This window comes from Podarcis gaigeae, assembly GCF_964106915.1.
Source record: "Podarcis gaigeae genome assembly, chromosome: 5".
NCBI classification, from domain to species: domain Eukaryota; kingdom Metazoa; phylum Chordata; class Lepidosauria; order Squamata; family Lacertidae; genus Podarcis; species Podarcis gaigeae.
In genome coordinates this window covers 62,416,662-62,437,283 of record NC_139681.1, presented here as the reverse complement: position 1 = coordinate 62,437,283, position 20,622 = coordinate 62,416,662, and the positions used below count along the sequence as shown (strand labels likewise).

Sequence of the window (20,622 nt, the reverse complement as noted above, 5' to 3'; positions counted from 1 at the left end):
GTCAGCGGCGGCGTCTTCATGCGCCGTGTGCACCCCGCCGGGGAAGAAGAAAAGAAAGCGCGCTCTGACACAGTTCATAACAGCGTGAGAAGAGAAGCGGCGAGGCAGGCGTAACAGAAATATAAAGGGAGGCTGGGCGGGGCAAATGGCTGCTGCTGTTTCCACGCTTCAGGAACCTGCCCGCCGCATCCGCCTCCCTCCGCTCCATGCGCGCATGCGTCCCCACAGTCCACAGCCATGGCCGCCCTGCGGATCCTGCCCTTTCGGCTGCCGAGGGTTTCCCTGGCGTTTTCCCGCCGGCTCAGCAACAGCCCCCCTCGGCAAGCGCCCACGGTGCCCGAGCGCATCGAGGAGAAGCGTCGGGCCGCGCTGCTCGGCGGCGGCCAGGCGCGCATAGATGCACAGCACCGGCGGGTGAGCGAGAGAGAGAGCGAGGAAGCCTCTGGTTGGGCTTGCAACAGCTGGCTGCTCCCGGGCGACCCTCGGAGGGACGAAGGTCCCACACTCGCTTTCCTGACAGAGCGGGGACGCTGCCTGGAGAGTCTAGTTAGTTTAATATGCCCCTGCCCGTATTCTAATAAGATGGGACTGGGGTCCGAGACCCTTCCCAGTGGCCCCCAATTTCAAATTGGGTTGTGTGGGGGCTACTTACAAGCTACTTAATCTTCAAAGCACATTCGAAGCACAAATTTCCCTCCTCAATTCTGGGCACTGGAGTTGGTTAGGGGTAGGTGGGAATTGTAACTCTCTGAGGGTTAAACTGCATTTCCCAGAATTGTTTTGGGGGTGGGGAATGTGTGTGAAATAAGCAGCCCTGATCTAAGGTTAGCCCTGGCTCCTCTTGTCTACTTAAGGCCACAAGTCAGAAGAAAGTTCTGAAGCCCCCATTAAAAGCACTGTTTCCCAAATATTTTGAAGCTACACTGACTGTCATGTCTCACATTTTTTAAAACACTGATACACATGTGAAGTTACCTTCAGATGTTATCCATTCTCATTTTCAGAAAGGGAAGGCAGCAATATAATGATTGGGGGTACCTAACTATGGATGCACAGAGGGAGTGTGGATAAATGTGAATCAGAAGCATATGTTTTGCAAAGTTCCTGGGATCTTTTTTTAACATTTCCATATTACGTATATAGATATGTCAGCAGATATATTATGGGTATATATTTTTTCTTCATATGTCTTCAGTTTGAGTTGTATTGTTGGAAATACAGAAAACAAAATATTCATCTGCACAACGTGATTAAGCTATTGGATTCACATCTAGATGGCCACTAACCTTGATAGCTCAAAAAACTGGATGTGTTCATGAAGGATATATGTACCAAATATTATGAGTCATTATAACTAAATAGAAACATGGCTTGTGGGCACTTGGAAGAATTGGGCTGGCTGCTGCTGGAGACAGCAGTTGTGTTCAGATGTAACACTAAACCATGGTTTAGTATTACATGAGTGAACAGTTGCGGGCCATGTGCTCTCTCAGCCTTTGCAGTTGGAAGCTAGTGATAGTCATGGCTAGTGGCAAATCTGGTTTGTGTGCAAACCATGGTTTTCTGGCTTTGGACACAATTCCAAGGTATAGTTTGTTGCTAACTACAGTCAGAAGTTTCTGATTATAGAGTGCAAGGGGAGGAAAAAGTATATGAATTCAAGGCTTCAGGTTGCTAGCGGATGAAATAACCAAGTCATGGGATGACCCTAATGTGATCTGGCAAGGGAGTTTTATATTAACTGTGCCCCACCCCCTCAGCAGTTCAGTCTGTTGAGGAATGAATAAACACTTTGCAGATTGCGTCCTGTAGCTGCATCTGTAATGCTGAAGATCATCAGAATCGTCACAGAATCGTTACCAGCCACCTTGCTTTGCTTTAATTCAGGGCAGACAGTTATGGCTTGAAGATCCCTTTGAACTTGCAGTGGAATTAGGAATTAATCTGAACTGTTTTCTGAGGCTCAAATAAGTATCTTAAATTAATCCCTTTCCCTACCATGTGTTGGATATTTCTTTCCCTACCATGTTTCGGAGACCTAAGGTAAAGCATTTATTTAAATTATTAAAATAGCTTAGTAATATTAAAATATAAGACAGTATCATAGAAACAGATACAACATAAAAAGAATAATATCAAAACAGGAATTAAGTAATAACTTGGTCCATCCCTATGGGTCAGGGAAAGCTTGGGCAAAAAGATATTTATTTACAACTGAAGCAACTGACAGATGATGCTTAATCTGCATTTTTAGGGATGAAAGTACAGATTATAAATATTTCAGTAAATAAAATAAGGGTATTCTACAGTGTAAAGGGCACTGGCAAGAAATATTCCCTTTCAGGTGATGTTCTGCCTGTAATATTCTGTAGGATGTGTTGCCACAAGTAAAATTTCTCCAGATGATTTAAGTGATCTTACAGATCTAGGCAGGGTCAGGTAGCCTTTCAGATAACCTGGCCCTGAGTTGTCCAGGGCTTTATATGTCACTAACAAGACCTTGAACATGACCTGGTAGTTTATTTGGCAGCCAATGCAGCCATTTCTGCAAAGGTCATTAGCAGGACAAGATTACAAGTGGCCATGTGGCCAGTGAAGGTGATGGTGCCTAAATGACCCTTCTTTTTCCTAATGAAAGGTTAAATCAGAGGCATGTAATTTTCTTTCTTTTGTCGTTGTTGCTTGTAGCTTCTTTTACTATGCATTTGCCTTTTATAAGGCTCTCTTTGAAGTGCTGCTTCTATAACATTTTCAGTGCTTGAATCAATATAAGATGAATATTTGCAGGCTTCTTAAGATTTTGAGGTGTGGGGGATCACCATGACAATATGTGACAATTTATTCAGCAATTTATTTTTGTGTCTGATGCCTATTTATATATGAGCAACAATAATGGGGAAATTAAAATAGTTGGATGGTAATTTAGAGCCCCTGTCTCGCTTCTTAAAATGACTTTTGCATGTTGACTTAAATTTCTGCTGAGAATGAAATTTTTAGGAAATTAGAGAAGATTTGTCCATTGGGATTAGAGCTTCTCTTTGACAAGAATTTCAGTGTATTGCTTCTCGGCCTTTTGGCTAAGATAAAATGTAGGAATTTCAGTGTATGATTCATGTACATACATTAAGTTTTATAAAGGATCAGGCTGAAAGATGGCCCGGTTATACATTTACTTTTTAGATTACTAATAAACTTGTATAAGCTTTTTGTGATTGGTTTTTCAACTCTGCCAATGTACTACATCATACCTTACATCAAACAGAAAAAGTATGATTTATTTAACTTGCTCTATCTACCCTTAGAAAAGCACATTTGTAAGTTCTGATACTACATTTAATAGTTTCACTGAAGTCAGACTGTTAAACATGTGAATACAATCCTTTTTCTTTGCTAGCCCCTTCCTGTACTAGTCCTTTATGGGTTTTATTCTCTTCAACATATGTATATAACTCAGCATTGCTTACTTAAAAGGACGAAAATGTAAAAAATCAATTAATCAATAAATCTCTGACAAAATGATTGTTCCAGAAGAGAGCAATTTCCGTATTTGAAGGGAAGGTGAAATTAAAAAGGAATTCAGTTGCAATATTGAGTTTAAGGCAGCTGCTTTCTGAGGAGCAAATTTATGGATTTGAATAAAACCTTAAATTAGTATCTGACTTTCTCTTTATATTTGTAATTATGCTTGGCTCTGGTGTACTGAAATGATCTCCAAACCTTACCTTGTTCATATTATTTCCTGCACTTCAGGGAAAGCTGACAGCCAGGGAGCGTGTTCTTCTTTTATTGGATCCTGACAGTTTTGTAGAATATGACATGTTTGTGGAACACAGATGTGCAGATTTTGGGATGGAGGCTGAGAAAAACAAGGTACCTGGTATATATTTTGCTCACACTCTTGGGACTGTTTGGAAATATCTGGCTGATTCTAGTGCCTGAGTCTGGATGGTGGATGGTTTACTCTAATAGAATGGATGGTTCTCATCTCTTTCCTCTATATATGCTCTACCTCTGCTTGGTTCATCCCCAATCATTCTATATGTAGTGTTTTAGAGACAGAGCCTGACTTGGATATATTACATTCCCTTTCAGTTTCATGGTTGTATTTTACTTACTTCCAGTTCATTCGTGTTCCAGGTGATGATGGACTTGTGTTAGTCTGTCTGGATGAAGGAATTATGGCAGACAGTTGTTTCAGTTGGGCTGTCTTCTCATTGTTATTTATAAACTGAGCAAGCCAAAGATATTGTTAAACAGAGATTTTAATGGAGATTGACTTATGGCGTAGCCCAAGCGCCTCATTTCCTCTGGTTGCTATTTTTGTCATGTCCTAATTCTAAGAATGGGATGCATTATTTGAATTGTTTGTCTGTTCCTAAATACATGAAAGCTTTTTCCTTGGGATATTTTAACCTTACCTTCAAAGTTTTAAAAGGTAGATAAAATGAAGTTTTAAATAATAGATACTGCTCTTGTAATAATGAAAAGGTAGAACCAGTTTTATACATTTCAAAATGCGGGTTGTTTTTTAATAAGCCAGCTACAGAAACTAATATACCCTATTACACAGTACTTCCCAGGTTGCTCATCAGAGTTTCTGTTGATCATTTTCTTGAATGGCTCTAATTTATAAATTACAGAGCAAGTTGCAAAATTCTTAAATGACACAATTTTGCTTTGACTATCTAGGACTGCTTTCTTGTTTTTCTTCCTGTCTTTTCATGATCTTATAGATTCTATATTCTGTTGCTTTGTTTTTATTTGTGGTTGGTGGAGTGTAAATAAATTATACTCAGCATTAAAGGAGGCTGTTTAGAAGTATGTATTTTTCCTATCCCTCATGACCATCATTTTTTGTTGATCATCTGCTAAGTGCACAATAATATGGAAGTCAGCCTGTTTTAAACGATACAAACAAAGTATAATTGAAATGTATACTCTGCCCTAAATAGAGAGTTTGATTTTTTGGTTAGCAAATACTTGCTTTGGTCATTTATAAGAATTAGATTTCGTTATTTAATCATATTGCTGTTTTGAGTTGTACATTCTTTATTCTCTTTTGCAGTTCCCTGGAGACAGTGTGGTAACTGGCCAGGGTAGAATTAATGGCAGATTGGCATATGTCTTCAGTCAGGTATTGCTATTTTGTGTTTTCAGTTGTGAACTTTTTCTTTGAAGCCTTATAAACATTTTTGTATTTCTTTACATTTGCTTTTCATTTGCAGTGCATTTAGTTAGCAGACATGTATTATGCCTGCAATTCAATAGAATTTTAATTACAGTCAATAAAATGACCACATCTGTCCATTTTGGCTATTTATACAGTATTTCGCAGCATGTTCTTGGACTATGGAATCCTTATAACATGTAGGAATAGAGTTGCTTTGCAGAAGCTTACTTCTGATACTGCAGTCCCTTGTGTCTCTTTTTTAAAACAACAACAACAACAACAACAGCAACAGGGAACTGGTTATAATACAACATTTAAACAAGCGTGACTAACCCATTGCCCTTCAGATGATGTAAGGCTGCAACTTCAATATTTCCTGACTACAGTATTTTCCATGCTGCAAGAGTTGCAAGAGTCCATTGGGAATAAAAGACTTGCACTACAGAAACCTTGTGGGATCTTTATATTTTGTACATGCATTGATTTCTGGCATTACAGTGGTACCTTGGGTTACAAACACTTCGGGTTACAAATGCTTTGGATTATGAACTCCGCTAACAACTGTTAAGCTGTTAAGCTGTATCTCAATCCCTCCTCATGCACATGCTCTGCCTGTGTAGGGATAGATTGCACTCCTTCCATGAGGGTGAGGTCTGTTGATATTTTCAACCTCCTTGAAGACAATTACACTGAATAATTGGGAGTGCAAAAAAGTCTGTTTTACTGGTGCTCAAGGACAACGCAGGGGGAAAAAAATCTAAATCCAGTATATATATTTGGCATTCTAAGCTATTATTATATTTGATCTTTGAAATACAATCTTTATTTAGGACTTCACTGTGTTTGGAGGCAGTTTATCTGGAGCACATGCTCAAAAGATCTGCAAGGTAAGCATTTTAGAAGACAATAGTTACAAAACTCTTAAGTGCCTGCAGCCTGCAAAATATGACAATGGAGTGTTTTTAAAAGTGCGTTATGCCTCACACGAATCCTTGCTACATTGAAGTTTCTTTCATCCCCTTCCCTGATTAGTGTCTTCAAATCTTAAGTTACAATTTTTTCCCAACACAATACAGATAGATACATTTTCAGAATAAGTGTAAACACTCCTGAATTTCAAAGAAATCTCTTCTTATTCAACTCATGGCAGTTCCTTTTCAACTAAGCCACCCAGGTTGTACAAGCCCCCAAATCTTAATAGCCTATTGCTTATTCAGCTCCAATACTGCTGAATTCCCTCTCTCCAAACATAACCTATTTTTTTCATAATGATAAGAAGTCCATTTGTTATTACAGAAGCCAAGATGTTGCTAGGATAAAATATCTCACAGTTAATGCATTCAGGAGTATATTTGAGGTCACAATTCCTGATAAGTGGTGATATGAGTTGTGAGAAGTATCCATTTTTTACATTTCCAAATAGCTGATGATGTACTTCTCTTGGTAGTCCTTTCTAGAAGATAGATGTATAATGGTTAAAAATGAGTGGGGCCTTCCTCAGAGAGGTTTGCCCCATACCTGCCTCCAGTTTGATACACCAATGTCATTTGGGTATCAAATATATTGTTACTTTCACAAGATTTTTAGATCAGGTTTTGATCTTGCTGTATTATGGTGCTTTTGTGATCTTGTGGTTTTTTTTCATTTGTCACACTCTATAATCCTTAAGTGCCCTTTATCAGATGGGACGGGCTTGCATGTCACTCTAAACCATGGTTTTAAAACTATATAGACAAGCCTCAGTGGGCTGAGCAAAGCACTGAGGATCTCTGAGGCTCATGATGCTAAATGATGGCTTAGCGTTATGTGTGAAGTAGCCCATTGTTTAAGATGGTCAAGCACAAATGTTAAAGAGAAGAGTTAATTGAACATGAAGGTGTATTAATAATAATAGTGCCAGGTGGGGATGGTTGACTGGCCAGTAGAGGTTTATCTGTAGATTTCGTAACAAGAAACAGAGATAGGGCTTGGACGCATTCTGATAAAAAATGAAAATAGATCCTATTTTATAATATGATTATTAATTATAATAAGCACTCACTATTTTATGTTAATTAAGCTTGTGGTAGGACTTCACTAGTAAATCAAGAGTTTCTGTATCCTCAGATAATGGATCAGGCTGCTATGGTTGGTGCTCCTGTTATTGGGTTGAATGATTCTGGAGGGGCCCGGATCCAGGAAGGAGTAGAGTCCCTGGCTGGTTATGCTGATATATTTTTGGTAAGAGACCTCTTAGGTAAGCAAGTTGATTCCTGATGCTACAGATGAATAGCCTAGGAGCCACTTCTGACATTCTGAAAAAATAATGAAACAGGAAGCATGAGTGACAAAAAATTCTTTTCCTGCTGCTTCCAGGTCTTACGCGAGGGGCCAGGGAGGGGGCTTTTCTCCTTTATACAGGGGCAAAATGCACATCTTCTCTCCCATTTTCTTTTCATGAGATGCTGTTGTTTCTAGGTGTTGCTGCTAGAAGTCACAATTAAGGGGGAACAAGCCCTGAAATTAGTATACTTCATTTAGACTTTTAGAAGACATCTGAAGGCAGCCCTGTTTAGGGAAGCTTTTAATGTTTGATGTATTACAGTATTTTAATATTTTTTTTGGAAGCCGCCCAGAGTGGCTGGGGAAGCCCAGCCAGATGGGCGGGGTATAAATAATAAATTATTATTATTATTATTCGGTTATTTCTTTTGCAGTTGCTGTAAGTTACTGTTACTCTTTAGGCACAATGATACCTCTCTGACCTTTTCCCTGGTTGGATCAGTACGTCTCCCCACAAGTATAAAGACTGTAGTGCATATTCAGTTCCTCATTTTAGCCCTCTCCTTGCTCTCTCCTGCAAACAGAGAGCTGCTGCAGCCATCAGCATTCATGAAGCTCTCCCGGCAGCCAAAGGGAATAATTTTTATTATGTGGGTGAATGAACTGCAGTAGCAGCATCTCTCTCCTTGCTTGTGAGTACAACCCTGGAGCTAGAAGAGGGCTGGAAAACGGCTCTCCATATGCATCTGTCTGTACCAGCTGTCGGAAGCAGCAGCTGCTGCCACCACCAACACATGGGGCATTCAGTGCACATGGGACTTCAGCTAGAGCCTGCTTCATGAATCTGATCCTGGATACTTAATTCTCTGACATTGCCTCTGTCTTGTGCTTTTCTCCCTTTTCCTTGCCATATTTGTTCTGATGCACAGGGTTTTGAACTTAGATTAATTTGGATGGGAGTTTAAGATCCCGGTTAGTGGATGAACAATGAAGCTAGAACACATCGAATGTTATTTCTGTTGGCTAATACATTCCTACAACATCATATTTTTACATGAAATAGTTTGTTGCAAAAGTTTAACACAGATTTAGGAGCGCTTTGGGAACTTTGACTTGGAAGTGGTATAAAATGTGTAAGCAATGGAGATGTTTGTTTTCTTTTACAGAGAAATGTACTATGTTCTGGGGTAATACCACAGATTTCTCTTATTATGGGCCCTTGCGCAGGGGGGGCTGTCTACTCTCCTGCTTTAACAGATTTCACATTCATGGTAAAGGTAAGGATGTAATGTTAGTTGCCTTTGACTGTAATAATAACATAGTTACTAGGGAGTAAGCCCCATTGAACACAGTGGGACTTAATTCTGAGTAAACGTGAAGAGAGTGAGTCTTACGAGAGCAGTTGTTTCAAGGAGTTCTTGCTAGTGGTGGCTGACTCTAAAAATGGATGTATTTCTGTTCCTTTAGAAGCTTTGGCTTAAGGAATAACATCTTTTTTTTTAACTGCCCTGCTATTTCAGGCTGTAGCTGTCACCTTTCACATCTTCTAATTATGCCGTGTTTTAAGTATCTATTGAGTCGGTTGGCTTTGAGCTGTAAAAATTGTCTTGCTTGGAAATGAAAAATGAGAGAGGATATTAAAACTGGAAATTTCAGTAGTACTGGACCTGCAGTTAAGGTGGCACAGTCTGTGCTGTATTTTTTTTGCAAATAAAGGAATGCAAATGCTTTACTGGGAATCCCATGTACCAGCTGTGTGATCTGTTGAGGACTATGGCTAAATTAGAGTGAATTCCAACCAAATGCCTTGTTAGTTTGAATCAAAATAAATTAGAAATTGAAATATTTGGACCTTTTAAAATTAAGTTTTCCTGTTTTGAAAGCACTAAGGGATGAAAAATGCAAACACAGAGATTGTCACATCTTGCACCTCATACTTTGCAGTTGTTGTTTCTTGCAGGACACATCCTATCTATTCATAACAGGCCCTGATGTAGTCAAATCAGTCACCAACGAAGATGTTACTCAGGAGCAACTTGGAGGTGCAAAGACCCACACTGCAGTATCAGGTCAGAAATGGTTAAGTTGTTTATAATTAACATTTGCTCCTGTTTGCAGTCCCCTTATGAAGTGATTGAAGAACAATATGAAGAACATAGTAGTCCAGTCATAAAAAATTAGTCTTGCAGATTAGTTTGGAACAGGCACCCCCAACTTGCAGCCCTCCAGATGTTTTGCCCTACAACTCCCATGATTCCTAGCTAACAGGACCAGTGGTTAGGGATGATGGGAATTGTAGTCCAAAACATCTGGAGGGCCGAAGGTTGGGGATGCCTGGTTTGGAACATAGTAAAAGTACCTGCTGGTTGTCTTTGGCTGAAAATTATACTACAGGGGGTGACAGAAGACAGTTATTAGAGGTATTGTAAGAGAATGTGTGTAAGAGAGATTGAGATACTGGGGCTGCTCCTGTCTAATAAGCATCAAGGGGGAAATGTACCATTAGAACTGCCTTATTTGATCCCTGTCCATGTTGCACTCAGCATGCTTCTATGCATGGGGATCCTGTTTAGCCATAATAGCTCATAGATGCTGATGTGACTGTGTGCGAAAATACTTTTTCTTCTATCTTTCTTGCTAGTCACTTTCATTGGTTGAACATGAATTCTAGTACTGAGAGGGGAGGTACTCTCTGCCACTTTCCTAACTTTGTAAACCTCAATAACATGGGTGCAAAACTGTTTTTAGCCTGATGGCAACATTCCCTTGTAACTAACCTTCCTAGGACTGCTGCCAGTGGTAGATAGGACCACATCTCTTTCTCTCACTCTCACTCATATACATCCACAGACACATTCAGTCTTTCAGATCCATTTAACACCTACTTTATTTATTTTGCAAAGAGGCTGGAAATAGGGGTTCAGTATGACCCTTGAAATGCAAGATGGAGTGGAACAAGACTAGGATGGATGTTCGGGGTGGAAGTAGATGTGTGTAAAACACTGGCACAGTTGATCAAATATGACTGCTGATCTGACACTGTTTCTTTTGGTGGACATTAAGAATATCCACTGGCATTTCAGTTAATGCTATGACATTTTAGAGCTTTAAGAATTTGCTGTGAAGATCTATTTCTTGTCCTGTTGGAAAGTTCATTGGAATCTTTGCAACGTCAGATGGATGTTTGATTTTTTCTATTATAGGGGTTGCACACTGTGCCTTTGAGAATGACATAGATGCTTTGCTCAATCTCAGAGAGTTTTTTAATTACCTACCGCTTAGCAATAAGGATCCAGCTCCTGTCAGAGAATGCCATGACCCTATGTAAGTTATATTTACAAATAATAGATGTTCATAGAATCAAAGTGTGTTTCAGAGTTTATCCCGTCAAATGTCTGCAAAGTTACAGGCAATGCCCATTTCACGTAGGGGTTCTGTTCTAGGGCAGAGCGCATATAAGTGCACCCCGCCTGGTTCTGCCTTTTCTGTGACATGTTGAGTGATGTATTTGGTACCTTGTGGGTTCAGCACCATACATGCGTGCATGATCATGCTTCTTTAGGACGTGTGTTATTCGGTTTGTATGATTTTCTCGATTTGTATCATTGAAGGGGACACCTATCCCTTTGAACCCATTTAGGAAATAAAATTCCTGGGTGATTTTATTATTTTTGGATAGATTCACAATTAAGTCTTGTGAACTGGGGATGCAATGGGACTTTGGCTTCCATGTGTTATAGATACTCCTCCACAGAGATTCCTGTTGGAGGTCTGAAGGGTAGAAAACAAAAATTATCCTTTAACAGCAGTGGAACAGTATAGTATATGTTGCCGTTCAGCTGATGGACCAGATTTTGGATATTTTCTTTTACACTTTTGCCTCCTATCACTTCCTTTTGCTGGTTAACAAAATGAGGCTGTTCTCTCCTAAGTAGTATCTGAAAATGCAACAAGTCAACTAAAGCGAATGGGTTGAATTTGGATTTCCCTTCCATTTTTGAAGGCAGCCAAAATCCAGCAAAAGGCTCTTGGTTGATCCATAAGGGGGTAGGATAGATGTTTTTGTTCCCACTAGCCCCAGCAATATGTTCCATGCTGATATGGAGTGTCTCCATACCTTCTGGAATAGCTTTTCGGGGGGCACAGTGGACTTCAGATGAATGGAGCAATTAACAAAAATTGCTTGTTCTTCTCCATCCTCCAGTGCAAGCAGGACACATATTTGGATCCACCTCAATGTTGGAGGGTCCTTTATTGTAAACATGGAGAATAAAGTAAAAGAAAAAATAAATATCTCCTTCATTCTCTCAATATTCTGGAATTGAATTCTGAATTCTGGAATTCAGTCAAATAGTCCTAGGTTGTAATCATGTCTCCTAACATGAGTAATTTTCTCTTATGAATTATGATACGATGTAAGTTTATTCCTTTCCATTCTCTGTGTTTAAAGCAACCGGTTGGTTCCTGAGTTGGATACCATTGTCCCGATGGAATCTACTAAAGCTTATGACATGGTGGATATTGTGCATTCGGTAAGCTCTGTGTACCAGTGTATTACAGCTGTTGCGATAATTTTGTGTTTACACATGATGCATAAATATCCATTGCCTCTGAGAATTGTTACATGTTGTAAATACGGTGCATTTTCTTGTATGTATGCACGCTGCAAAAATACCGTTATTTAGAAATGTGTTCCTGAGTAAAAGTGGGAAAAGGAATATAACTGGATATATAAAAGGGTTCTTCGCCTTTATTCTCACCATTTGACAAAAGGTTATGCAACCTGTGGGTTAAACTTGATTCTAAATTGCATTATATCACTGTATCTGAGGAAATGGTCTTGATGCCCACATTAACTACCATTGATTTCATTGATTTCATATATAAAGAAGATGTATAGCTTTAATTATTTCCATGGTGTTTGATTTCCATATAGTAAATGTAAAATATGGTTACAATATTCATTGTTTTGAGAGTCAACTATAATTGGACACCACGCTTTGGAGGTGTTGTAATAATAGTGGCTGAGCTCCAGGGTGAGTCACTGATCTTTCTCCATTTAAAAAAAATAATAAAGATTTTATGTTGGTGTGAGGATCCTTTGACCTCATTCTATGTCTAAAACAGGGGGGCCTTTATTGGTCTGAGGGCCATATGGTCTTGTTGCTAACCTTCTAGGGGCCACATGCCAAATTTAGGGTGGTGAAATGTCTCTCCAGCCCCATGATACACTCTTAATTTTGGATGTTACCCAGTGGAACAATAAATTTAACCAGGATCAGTCAGGAATTTCAAAATGAATCTTACTAACACTTTTAACTTTAGTGCTGTATGGAAGAGCACTGTCGACAAGATGTCTTAATAGCAGGACCGGATTTAGGTTTGATGAGGCCCTAAGCTACTGAAGGTTATGGGGCGCTTTATATGTCCAGCTGTCCTTTGTCAACTACAAATTGTCGCTGTTTTTTATGCTGAATATGTGCTATATGGTAATTGATGGACCTAATAGGTATCTAAAGCCATTTGCACATAACAAAATATGTATTTTATCAAAGTAATTGTTGAACTGAAATACAATTGGAAATGTACATCCAGCTTTTTCCCCCTTTAAATTTTTTTGGGGCCCACAAGAGAGTGGGGCCCTAAGCTATAGCTTTTTTAGCTTATACGTAAATCCAGCACTGCTTAAGAGCAGTATATTGAAAAAGATTCTTAAAATACTGTTTCAACTGTCTTACATTTTAAATCATCTTTGTGTGATACAGATATATATAGGAGTGTGTATTTCACTGCTCCGTGATAGTAAGGTATTTGAATCTCATTTGTGTAGATAGTTGATGAGAGAGAATTCTTTGAGATCATGCCCTCCTATGCCAGAAATATCATTGTTGGATTTGCCAGAATGAACGGAAGAACTGTTGGAATAGTTGGCAACCAGCCCAAAGTAGCATCAGGTAAGAGGAGGGTGGCAGTGGCTGGGAACCTTTGTAATGTCAATTTATGTTGAAAGTTTGGAAAACTTACATTTGCATGTTGCATCTGTTTAAACCTCATTGCTGAATAGCTCAATATGTTCTCTCTAAAAAAAAGTGGTCCTAAGGTAGTGTTTAGTGTTCTTTTGCAATTAAGATGAAGGTTTGGCACTCTGTGCATACTGTAAATAGAGTAAAACCTGCTTTACATCCTTGTGTTGTTCATGCTTTGTAAGTACCACTGGCCAGTATTCAAAGAACCAGGAAACGAGATGTGCTTTTAGGTGTAAATAAGTGGTGTGTTGGTGGTGTTATCATAACACCATTTCTATTTCCCTCTCCTGGGATCCCTTTTATACACCCACCCACACATCACCACCTTCTTTCCTTCTCTTCTTTCCTCCCTCCAGTCCATCGGATCGTTTTACACTTTTGGCAAAGTATTCGACTTCCAAGACTAACTGCTTAGATACACATCCCGTAAAAAGAAATGTTTTATGTTGATAAACTTGGTCAGCTGAAGATGTTAAAAATCTTTCAGCATCAGTGAATTATAGGATTAGTCCTGCAATTATACCAAGATTTCAGACACCTCAGTCTGAAACATCCAATGGTGGTCATAGTTACCAACATAGCTCATGTTGTTACAAGATTTATATGTAAGTGTTTTGGTCTCTAAATTGTTGGCGTTTGCTGGGGCGAGTGGCATTTTAGAGAATGGAATAGAATTCAGCTGCCATATTGATATTACTTGTTTTGATTCCCTCCCCACCACAGATTAATGTAAACGACTTACAAAGCTAAAATGTAGTCATAGATAACAGCTTCCTGAGAATAGCAAGAGTACGTGTGTTTCGTGAACATTTATGCAGGTTAGATAAACTCGGTTCAGTATTTCACAAGGAGGTAGAAAATGCTCTTTTGCATAGGGTGTGTAAAATGTTGCTACTGTTGCCTGTTTGGGTGATATCTAACCAAGTAAACTCAGGGTAGACCCATCAATTTTAATGAGTACCCCAAGTATGATGAACATTGAATGTCACTTTTTGTATACAATGGCCACTGCAAAATGTTCTTGAAAAGCCTTGTAAGAATCTTGTCTACTTTGTCTGAAATTTAGGCTGTTTGGACATAAACTCCTCCGTGAAGGGAGCCCGTTTTGTTCGCTTCTGTGATGCTTTCAACATTCCTCTGATAACTTTTGTAGATGTGCCTGGATTTTTACCAGGTAGGTTTTTCTTCTGCATCTTCTTTGACTGAAGATGGAAATGAATTGAGTGGAAGATATTTCACTTGTTTCTTTTTACTTTTGGAACTGAAAATAGTCCTTGTATCAAGGAATTGGGAGGTGGGGTTACTTTTTATTTCAAGTGCAGAGGTAAAGCCATTACTCTATCCTTTGCACAGCTTCCTCCTTCCTGTTACATGTGTAAAATGACATCAGTCGCATTTTTAACATTTATCATCGTGAGGTTGAACATTCTCACAGATTGTATTCCCGGAGAGAGTTTAGTAGTGGTGCAAAATCCACTGAAATAAAAAGTATGTGAAAAACACTAGAGAAAGAAAAGGTATTAGTCTTTTCATCCAACTCAACTGCCCTGTGTCATTCTTCTTTAAGTACACAATTAGTTTAAGTACTTTGTATACACCAGGAAGCAGTCTTTTAGATCTCTCTATGGGGGCTCTATAGCTTTCAAATGAGAATGAGTGTCGTGGATACAGCTCTTCATGGCACTGACCTGTATTAAATAAAGCTGCATTATATAGCCTGCATTTATAGCTTTCTAGCTCCTGTGCTGGATACCTGATCTCCTTAAGCAGTTGATGCTTGCCTGTGCTTCAGGCGAGTGCTGAATCACGAGGCTGACATTTGTAGAATGCATTTATTGGTGCCATTTAATCGCATATAATTAAAACAGTAGAACTAGGATAAGATTTTGGTGTAATAAAAGGTTTTGGCTCAGTGGATCCCTTTCAGTCAAACCAAGAATTGCCATGTAGAAGGTTATGTGGGATTTGCTACAAGGCTGTATGTAGATCTATTATAAGAGCGTATGAAAAGTCCTGCTGGATCAGGCCAAAGGCTCATCTAGTCTTACCACCTTGTTCTCCCAGTGGCCTACTAGAAGCCTGTGCAATGCCTGCAAGCATGAAATTCACAGCCTCTCTTCTATAGATGCATACTGCCTCTGACAGTGGAGGTAGAACATAGCCTTACCCTCCACGATACCCAGCCTGCTCGTTGGTGTTTGATGCAGTCATGCACTCTACCTCTACTCTTGTAGAGGCTTTTAACAGCTATCTTAATTAGTGCTGGGCATATAGTTTCTTATTAAATATCCATTCTTGGAGATAGTAAATTTCCTTTAACCATGTTTTGCTGGTTCATGTTGTTTTCAGGGACATCTCAGGAATATGGTGGGATTATACGCCACGGAGCAAAACTGCTCTTCGCTTTTGCAGAAGCAACTGTGCCAAAAATCACTATTATCACAAGGAAGGTGAAGTAAAATTGTATTTTATAGTTGCTAGCTGCCACACGCTGTTGAGAATGCAGCGTATTTGTCTTATCTTCAGCTCAGCTGAGCTCATCAACACCAATTCTTCCAAGCTCTGTTTCGATTTTTTCTATCATAATACAACATCATTTTTTGCTTCACTAATACTGCTTAATTTCTCTAGATACCTCACAGTCAAGCCTGTTTCCCCTTAACAAATGCTGCCTTCAGATCCACTTCTAGCCTAATGACTCTCACAGAAGTTCTTTTATGTAGAATCTGAATATAACTGCCTTATACATACACAATCTCAACCTGAAGTCTTGGATTATGTGTTATTTCTAGTTTGGGAACACTCATTCCAGGGCTAATTGCCTGATGCCTAACTTGATGAGTTTTAGGCACCAGGCCAAGTCTTTTAATAGGCCCACACTTTTAACATTGAAGCTGCTGCATGAGATTTATCATCTGTTTTATGTGTTGCTCTTTTCTTATGTATAGTTAGTAATTGTATTCTAATATTGCTAAGTATTTAACTTTTTTTTGCAAATCACCTTGAGAATTTTTAATTAGAAAGCGAGATACAAATTTCTTAAATAGTTCCAGGGCTGGCTATGGCGGAGGATAAATATGAGGGGATGTTTAAGGGACATTACACATTCTAGGAATGTAGGATGCTTCCTTATTCAGAGTCAGGCCGTTGGTCTACGTAGCTTAGTATTCTCTGCATTGACTTGCAGAGGCTTTCCAATGTTTCAGAAAAGGAACATTCCCACCCCTACCTGGAAATGGTCAGGGACTGAACCTGGGATCTTCTACATGCAAGGCAGATGTTCTGCCACTGACCTACGGCCCTTTTTAAGATACCAAGAAATCAAGGAATAAACTATATAGGTTTAAAAGTCTGTAAGTGGAGAAAGGGAAAGATGAACGAAAGAGAGAAGGAAAGCAAGGCCATTCCACTGGAATATGAAAATGCTTTAAATAAGTGAGAGTGGCTTCATGATAACTATATCACATAATTTTTTGAATGGTTGTAGTAGGAATTGTCTGCTTTCATACCCTTAATATTAATAGACTTAACTATCCTGGTATATAAACATAATGATTAAATACAGTACATAACTTGTTGACACTTTTATTTCCTGTTCCAGGCTTATGGTGGGGCCTATGATGTGATGAGTTCAAAACATTTAAGAGGAGATGCTAATTATGCATGGCCAACAGCAGAGGTAGCAGTGATGGGTGCCAAGGTAATTCTTACTTTGTCCCCATTTGCACTCAGCTTATCTGGGTCTGGCAGGTAGGCCAGATTGTTACACCACCCCTCCCGCATGGACCAATCACTTGATGGCATACAACTTTTTGTTTTTTTGCCCACAGGAGTCTGCAGAAGCCCTTTTCAAAGTGCTCTCTTGCCCAGCACTCTGCAAGCAATGCCAATTAGTTGATCGGCTATGCCTTCAGATCCCCTTTTGGCTGAGCCAAGTTTTTACCTGCTCCACACCTGATAGCATACTACATCAGGTGTAGAGCAGGTGGGTGTGGCTTGGCCAAAATGGCCTTGGAGGCCAAATGGGGAATGCTGGCAGGCCTGATTACCTGCAAGCTGGAGGTCCCCCACCCTTGTTGAAAATGGTTTAATGATGACCAAATCCACATCCCAAAGGCCTGTACAACTATGGGTTGAAATAATATCATATTCTTATATTTTCTTCTTAGGGAGCCGTGCAGATAATTTTCAGGGGAAAGGGGGCACATGCAGAAGCAGAGTATGTGGAAAAGTTTGCAAATCCTTTCCCTGCAGCAACCAAAGGTAGTGGCTTTGAGAATGTCTATTATTGAAATTTCAGATACAGTGGTGCCCCGCAAGACGAACGCCTCGCAAGACGAAAGGGGTTTTCTGTTTTGGAGGCACTTTGCAAAACGAATTTCCCTATGGGGTTGCTTCACAAGACGAAAAAATCTTGCGTCCCCCGGCGGGGTTTTTTTTTGCTTTTTTTGCCCTTTTCCTAAGCCGCTAAGCCGCTTATCAGCTGTTCCGCTGATAAGCCGCTTAACAGCTGATCGCTGGAAGCCGCTTGACAGCTCTAGCACTAATCCGCTAAGCTGTCAATGGGCGTGCTTTGCAAGACGAAAAAACCGCTAGACGAAGAGAATCGCGGAACGGATTAATTTCGTCTAGCGAGGCACCACAGTACATAATTAAAGTTTTTTATTGTGATTTCAGTGTTCTTTCACTTCTTATTTGGGTGTTTAACTGCATTCAGATGATCATGTATGAGGTTAAAAAGCTAATATGAATTAGAATTTTGTCCCTCTGCCAGCCCCTTTGTTCTTCCTCTATGCAGGCAATCAAACCATGAAGTCTCTTAAGTAATCATCATTTCCCATTTTATCTGAATTGAGCTACTGTGGTTACTTGCTTTAAAAAAATCCAAAGCATAGAGCACTGGTTTTCTAAAATTCCTTCTTGGGGTTGTCCCTTCTTAAACATTGATATCTGCAAAGCATAGTTACAAAATTGAAGTGTATATAAACTCTATAGCCAACTACCTTCCTGGCAGATTGAACATTTAAGAAAGTCAATTCAGGCATGTGGAGCAAAGGGGAATATATTTTCATATTACAGTTCATTACATTTATTTATTCGTTCTTAGAACTTTCGAAATGTGGGCAAAGGCACAGAATGTAAAGCACCATCAGCTGATCTTCAGGTCTTGCAAAGCCCCTTCTTTGCAAGCACAGACCATCAACTGATTGATTGTGCTTGCAAACCCCATTTGGGGGCAGGTAGCTGTGACTTGACTGACATGGAGCCACATGGGGATGCCTGGCAGACCTTCCTCCACCCACATTTATGATGCATTGGTGTGTGTATATATGTATTACGGTGCATTGTTCGGAATGCAAAGCAAAAATTACTAGGCCACCAATGCTCTTTAAAATTTATAGCTATGTGTTTCATGATCAGGACCAGATCAGAGCCACTTATTTTTAGTTGTATCCCCTGCTTACAGACGACTCAAATCCTCTGCCTTTGAGAGCTATGGCATGATTGTTTAATCAGAGCATTATTTAAGATCCACGATCCCTTTGCTTAGAGGTTATGCATCTGAGATGAGACCTTAAACTTATTATAGTAATTCTGAAGTAAAATTATCTCTGTGTTGAACAGCATAATTTGCAGTGTTTCTGAAGTAGTTTTCTTCTTTTAAAAATTACAAGAGAGAGATGGGAACTTGCAGAATTGCAGTAAAATTGTTCAGTTTTCATATGTAAATGTAATCAGAATGATGGCAAATGTTTTTGCAAAGCCATATTCCAGATGTTTGGCTTAACAGGTTGTTTCTCCTCCCTTGCTTGTTTGGAAAAATGAAACATTTCTGTGGACTTAAGTCATGAAATCAAATATTGGTGATCAGTACACCCTAAAATCCTGATTTATCCCTTTTTAGAGGAATTTGTTTGTATTTAAGTTGATGAATAAGATATGCAACACTTTAGCAATTCATGGCTTCCTCTGGAGCAGCTTGCACAAAACATCAACTTTGATTTGGTGGAAGGCTGATGTGAACCTATTAAAGGATTATCTACTGCATGATGCTTTTTGCTGCAGAAGCAGTTACAGAGCAATGGGAATAAACTGTCAAACCTGTTTTATAACAGGGTTTGTTGATGACATCATCCAACCTTCTTCAACTCGACTGCGAATCTGCCGTGACTTGGAAGTCCTGGCTAGCAAAAGGCAATCCAACCCCTGGAAGAAGCATGCCAATATTCCTCTCTGAATTTGTTTTAAGGAAAAGGGATGATAGGTTGCCAGAAAAGCAGTGGAGCCCAACTCAAATCCTGACTCTGAATCATCGGAAGTATGTGGAAATTTTTATGGATTATATTCTAGAAGGGTTGGGATACTATGAGATTGTAGACAAGGAATCAATTGTACATTTAAGCAAAAGGTACAACATATGGAAGTTGTCACGATATGCTGTAACTTCGTCTTTGACAGTCTAAAGACAGAACAGATAATCATACATAAATGTAAAGCCAGCATATTGCAACAGAAGTCTAAGAGAATATGGAATTAAACTATTTTGTTTCCTTTAAACAAGATTGTCTGTGGGGAGATTATTTGTGGATTAGATTCAGAGGATAATAATGCAAAACAGGATTTAATCCTGCAAGGGGAGATAGAAATTACCTGCATGGGATTCATCGCAAGAAAATATTACAGAATTTCAAGGTTTTCTAATGCAGATGTTATTCAGTATAAATTTCTTATCTGTCAGATTTTGGTCTCAGCTACCTAACAAGACTATTCTCCTACCACAAGAGATTGTTCTAGGCCTCTGAAAGGCTTGTGAGAGACGATTTTCCTTTGTGCCTATGCATAGTACTTCTAATTGAGGAGCCCTTTTGCCAGGTAGAACCAAGCAGGCCAAAAGAGGTTCATTCATTCTGGCCTGATATACCTTACATACAGAATTTAGCCACTTTTAAGGTAATCTCTGGTTCCCTGTCCTCTATTAAGTATTTTAAGTACTAATCATCAGTTCTGCTTGGGGTTTACTGCATGATTGGCGTGATAAATATAATGTGTATAGCCTTGTAGTAATGACAAATTTAGCAGGGCATGCGTAGCAGTCTCAACTTCCTTCAAACCCCACAGGCATGTTCACTGTGAATATGGTTTGCCTTCAAATCTGCCCTGCAG

The 20,622-nt window shown here is 39.4% G+C and overlaps 1 protein-coding gene across 1 annotated transcript; it reads left to right on the top strand.

Moving 5' to 3' along the window:
• Positions 1 to 130: 130 nt before the first annotated feature.
• Positions 131 to 20,019, top strand: PCCB (propionyl-CoA carboxylase subunit beta). The gene is given in 16 exon segments (XM_083741878.1): positions 131 to 232; positions 235 to 414; positions 3,751 to 3,870; positions 5,066 to 5,134; positions 6,001 to 6,057; positions 7,277 to 7,390; positions 8,599 to 8,709; positions 9,393 to 9,501; positions 10,636 to 10,756; positions 11,883 to 11,964; positions 13,263 to 13,386; positions 14,525 to 14,632; positions 15,808 to 15,908; positions 17,060 to 17,158; positions 17,628 to 17,721; positions 19,575 to 20,019. Coding segments are annotated over 16 exon segments (1,698 nt in total). The 5' UTR covers positions 131 to 145; the 3' UTR covers positions 19,697 to 20,019.
• Positions 20,020 to 20,622: the final 603 nt, after the last annotated feature.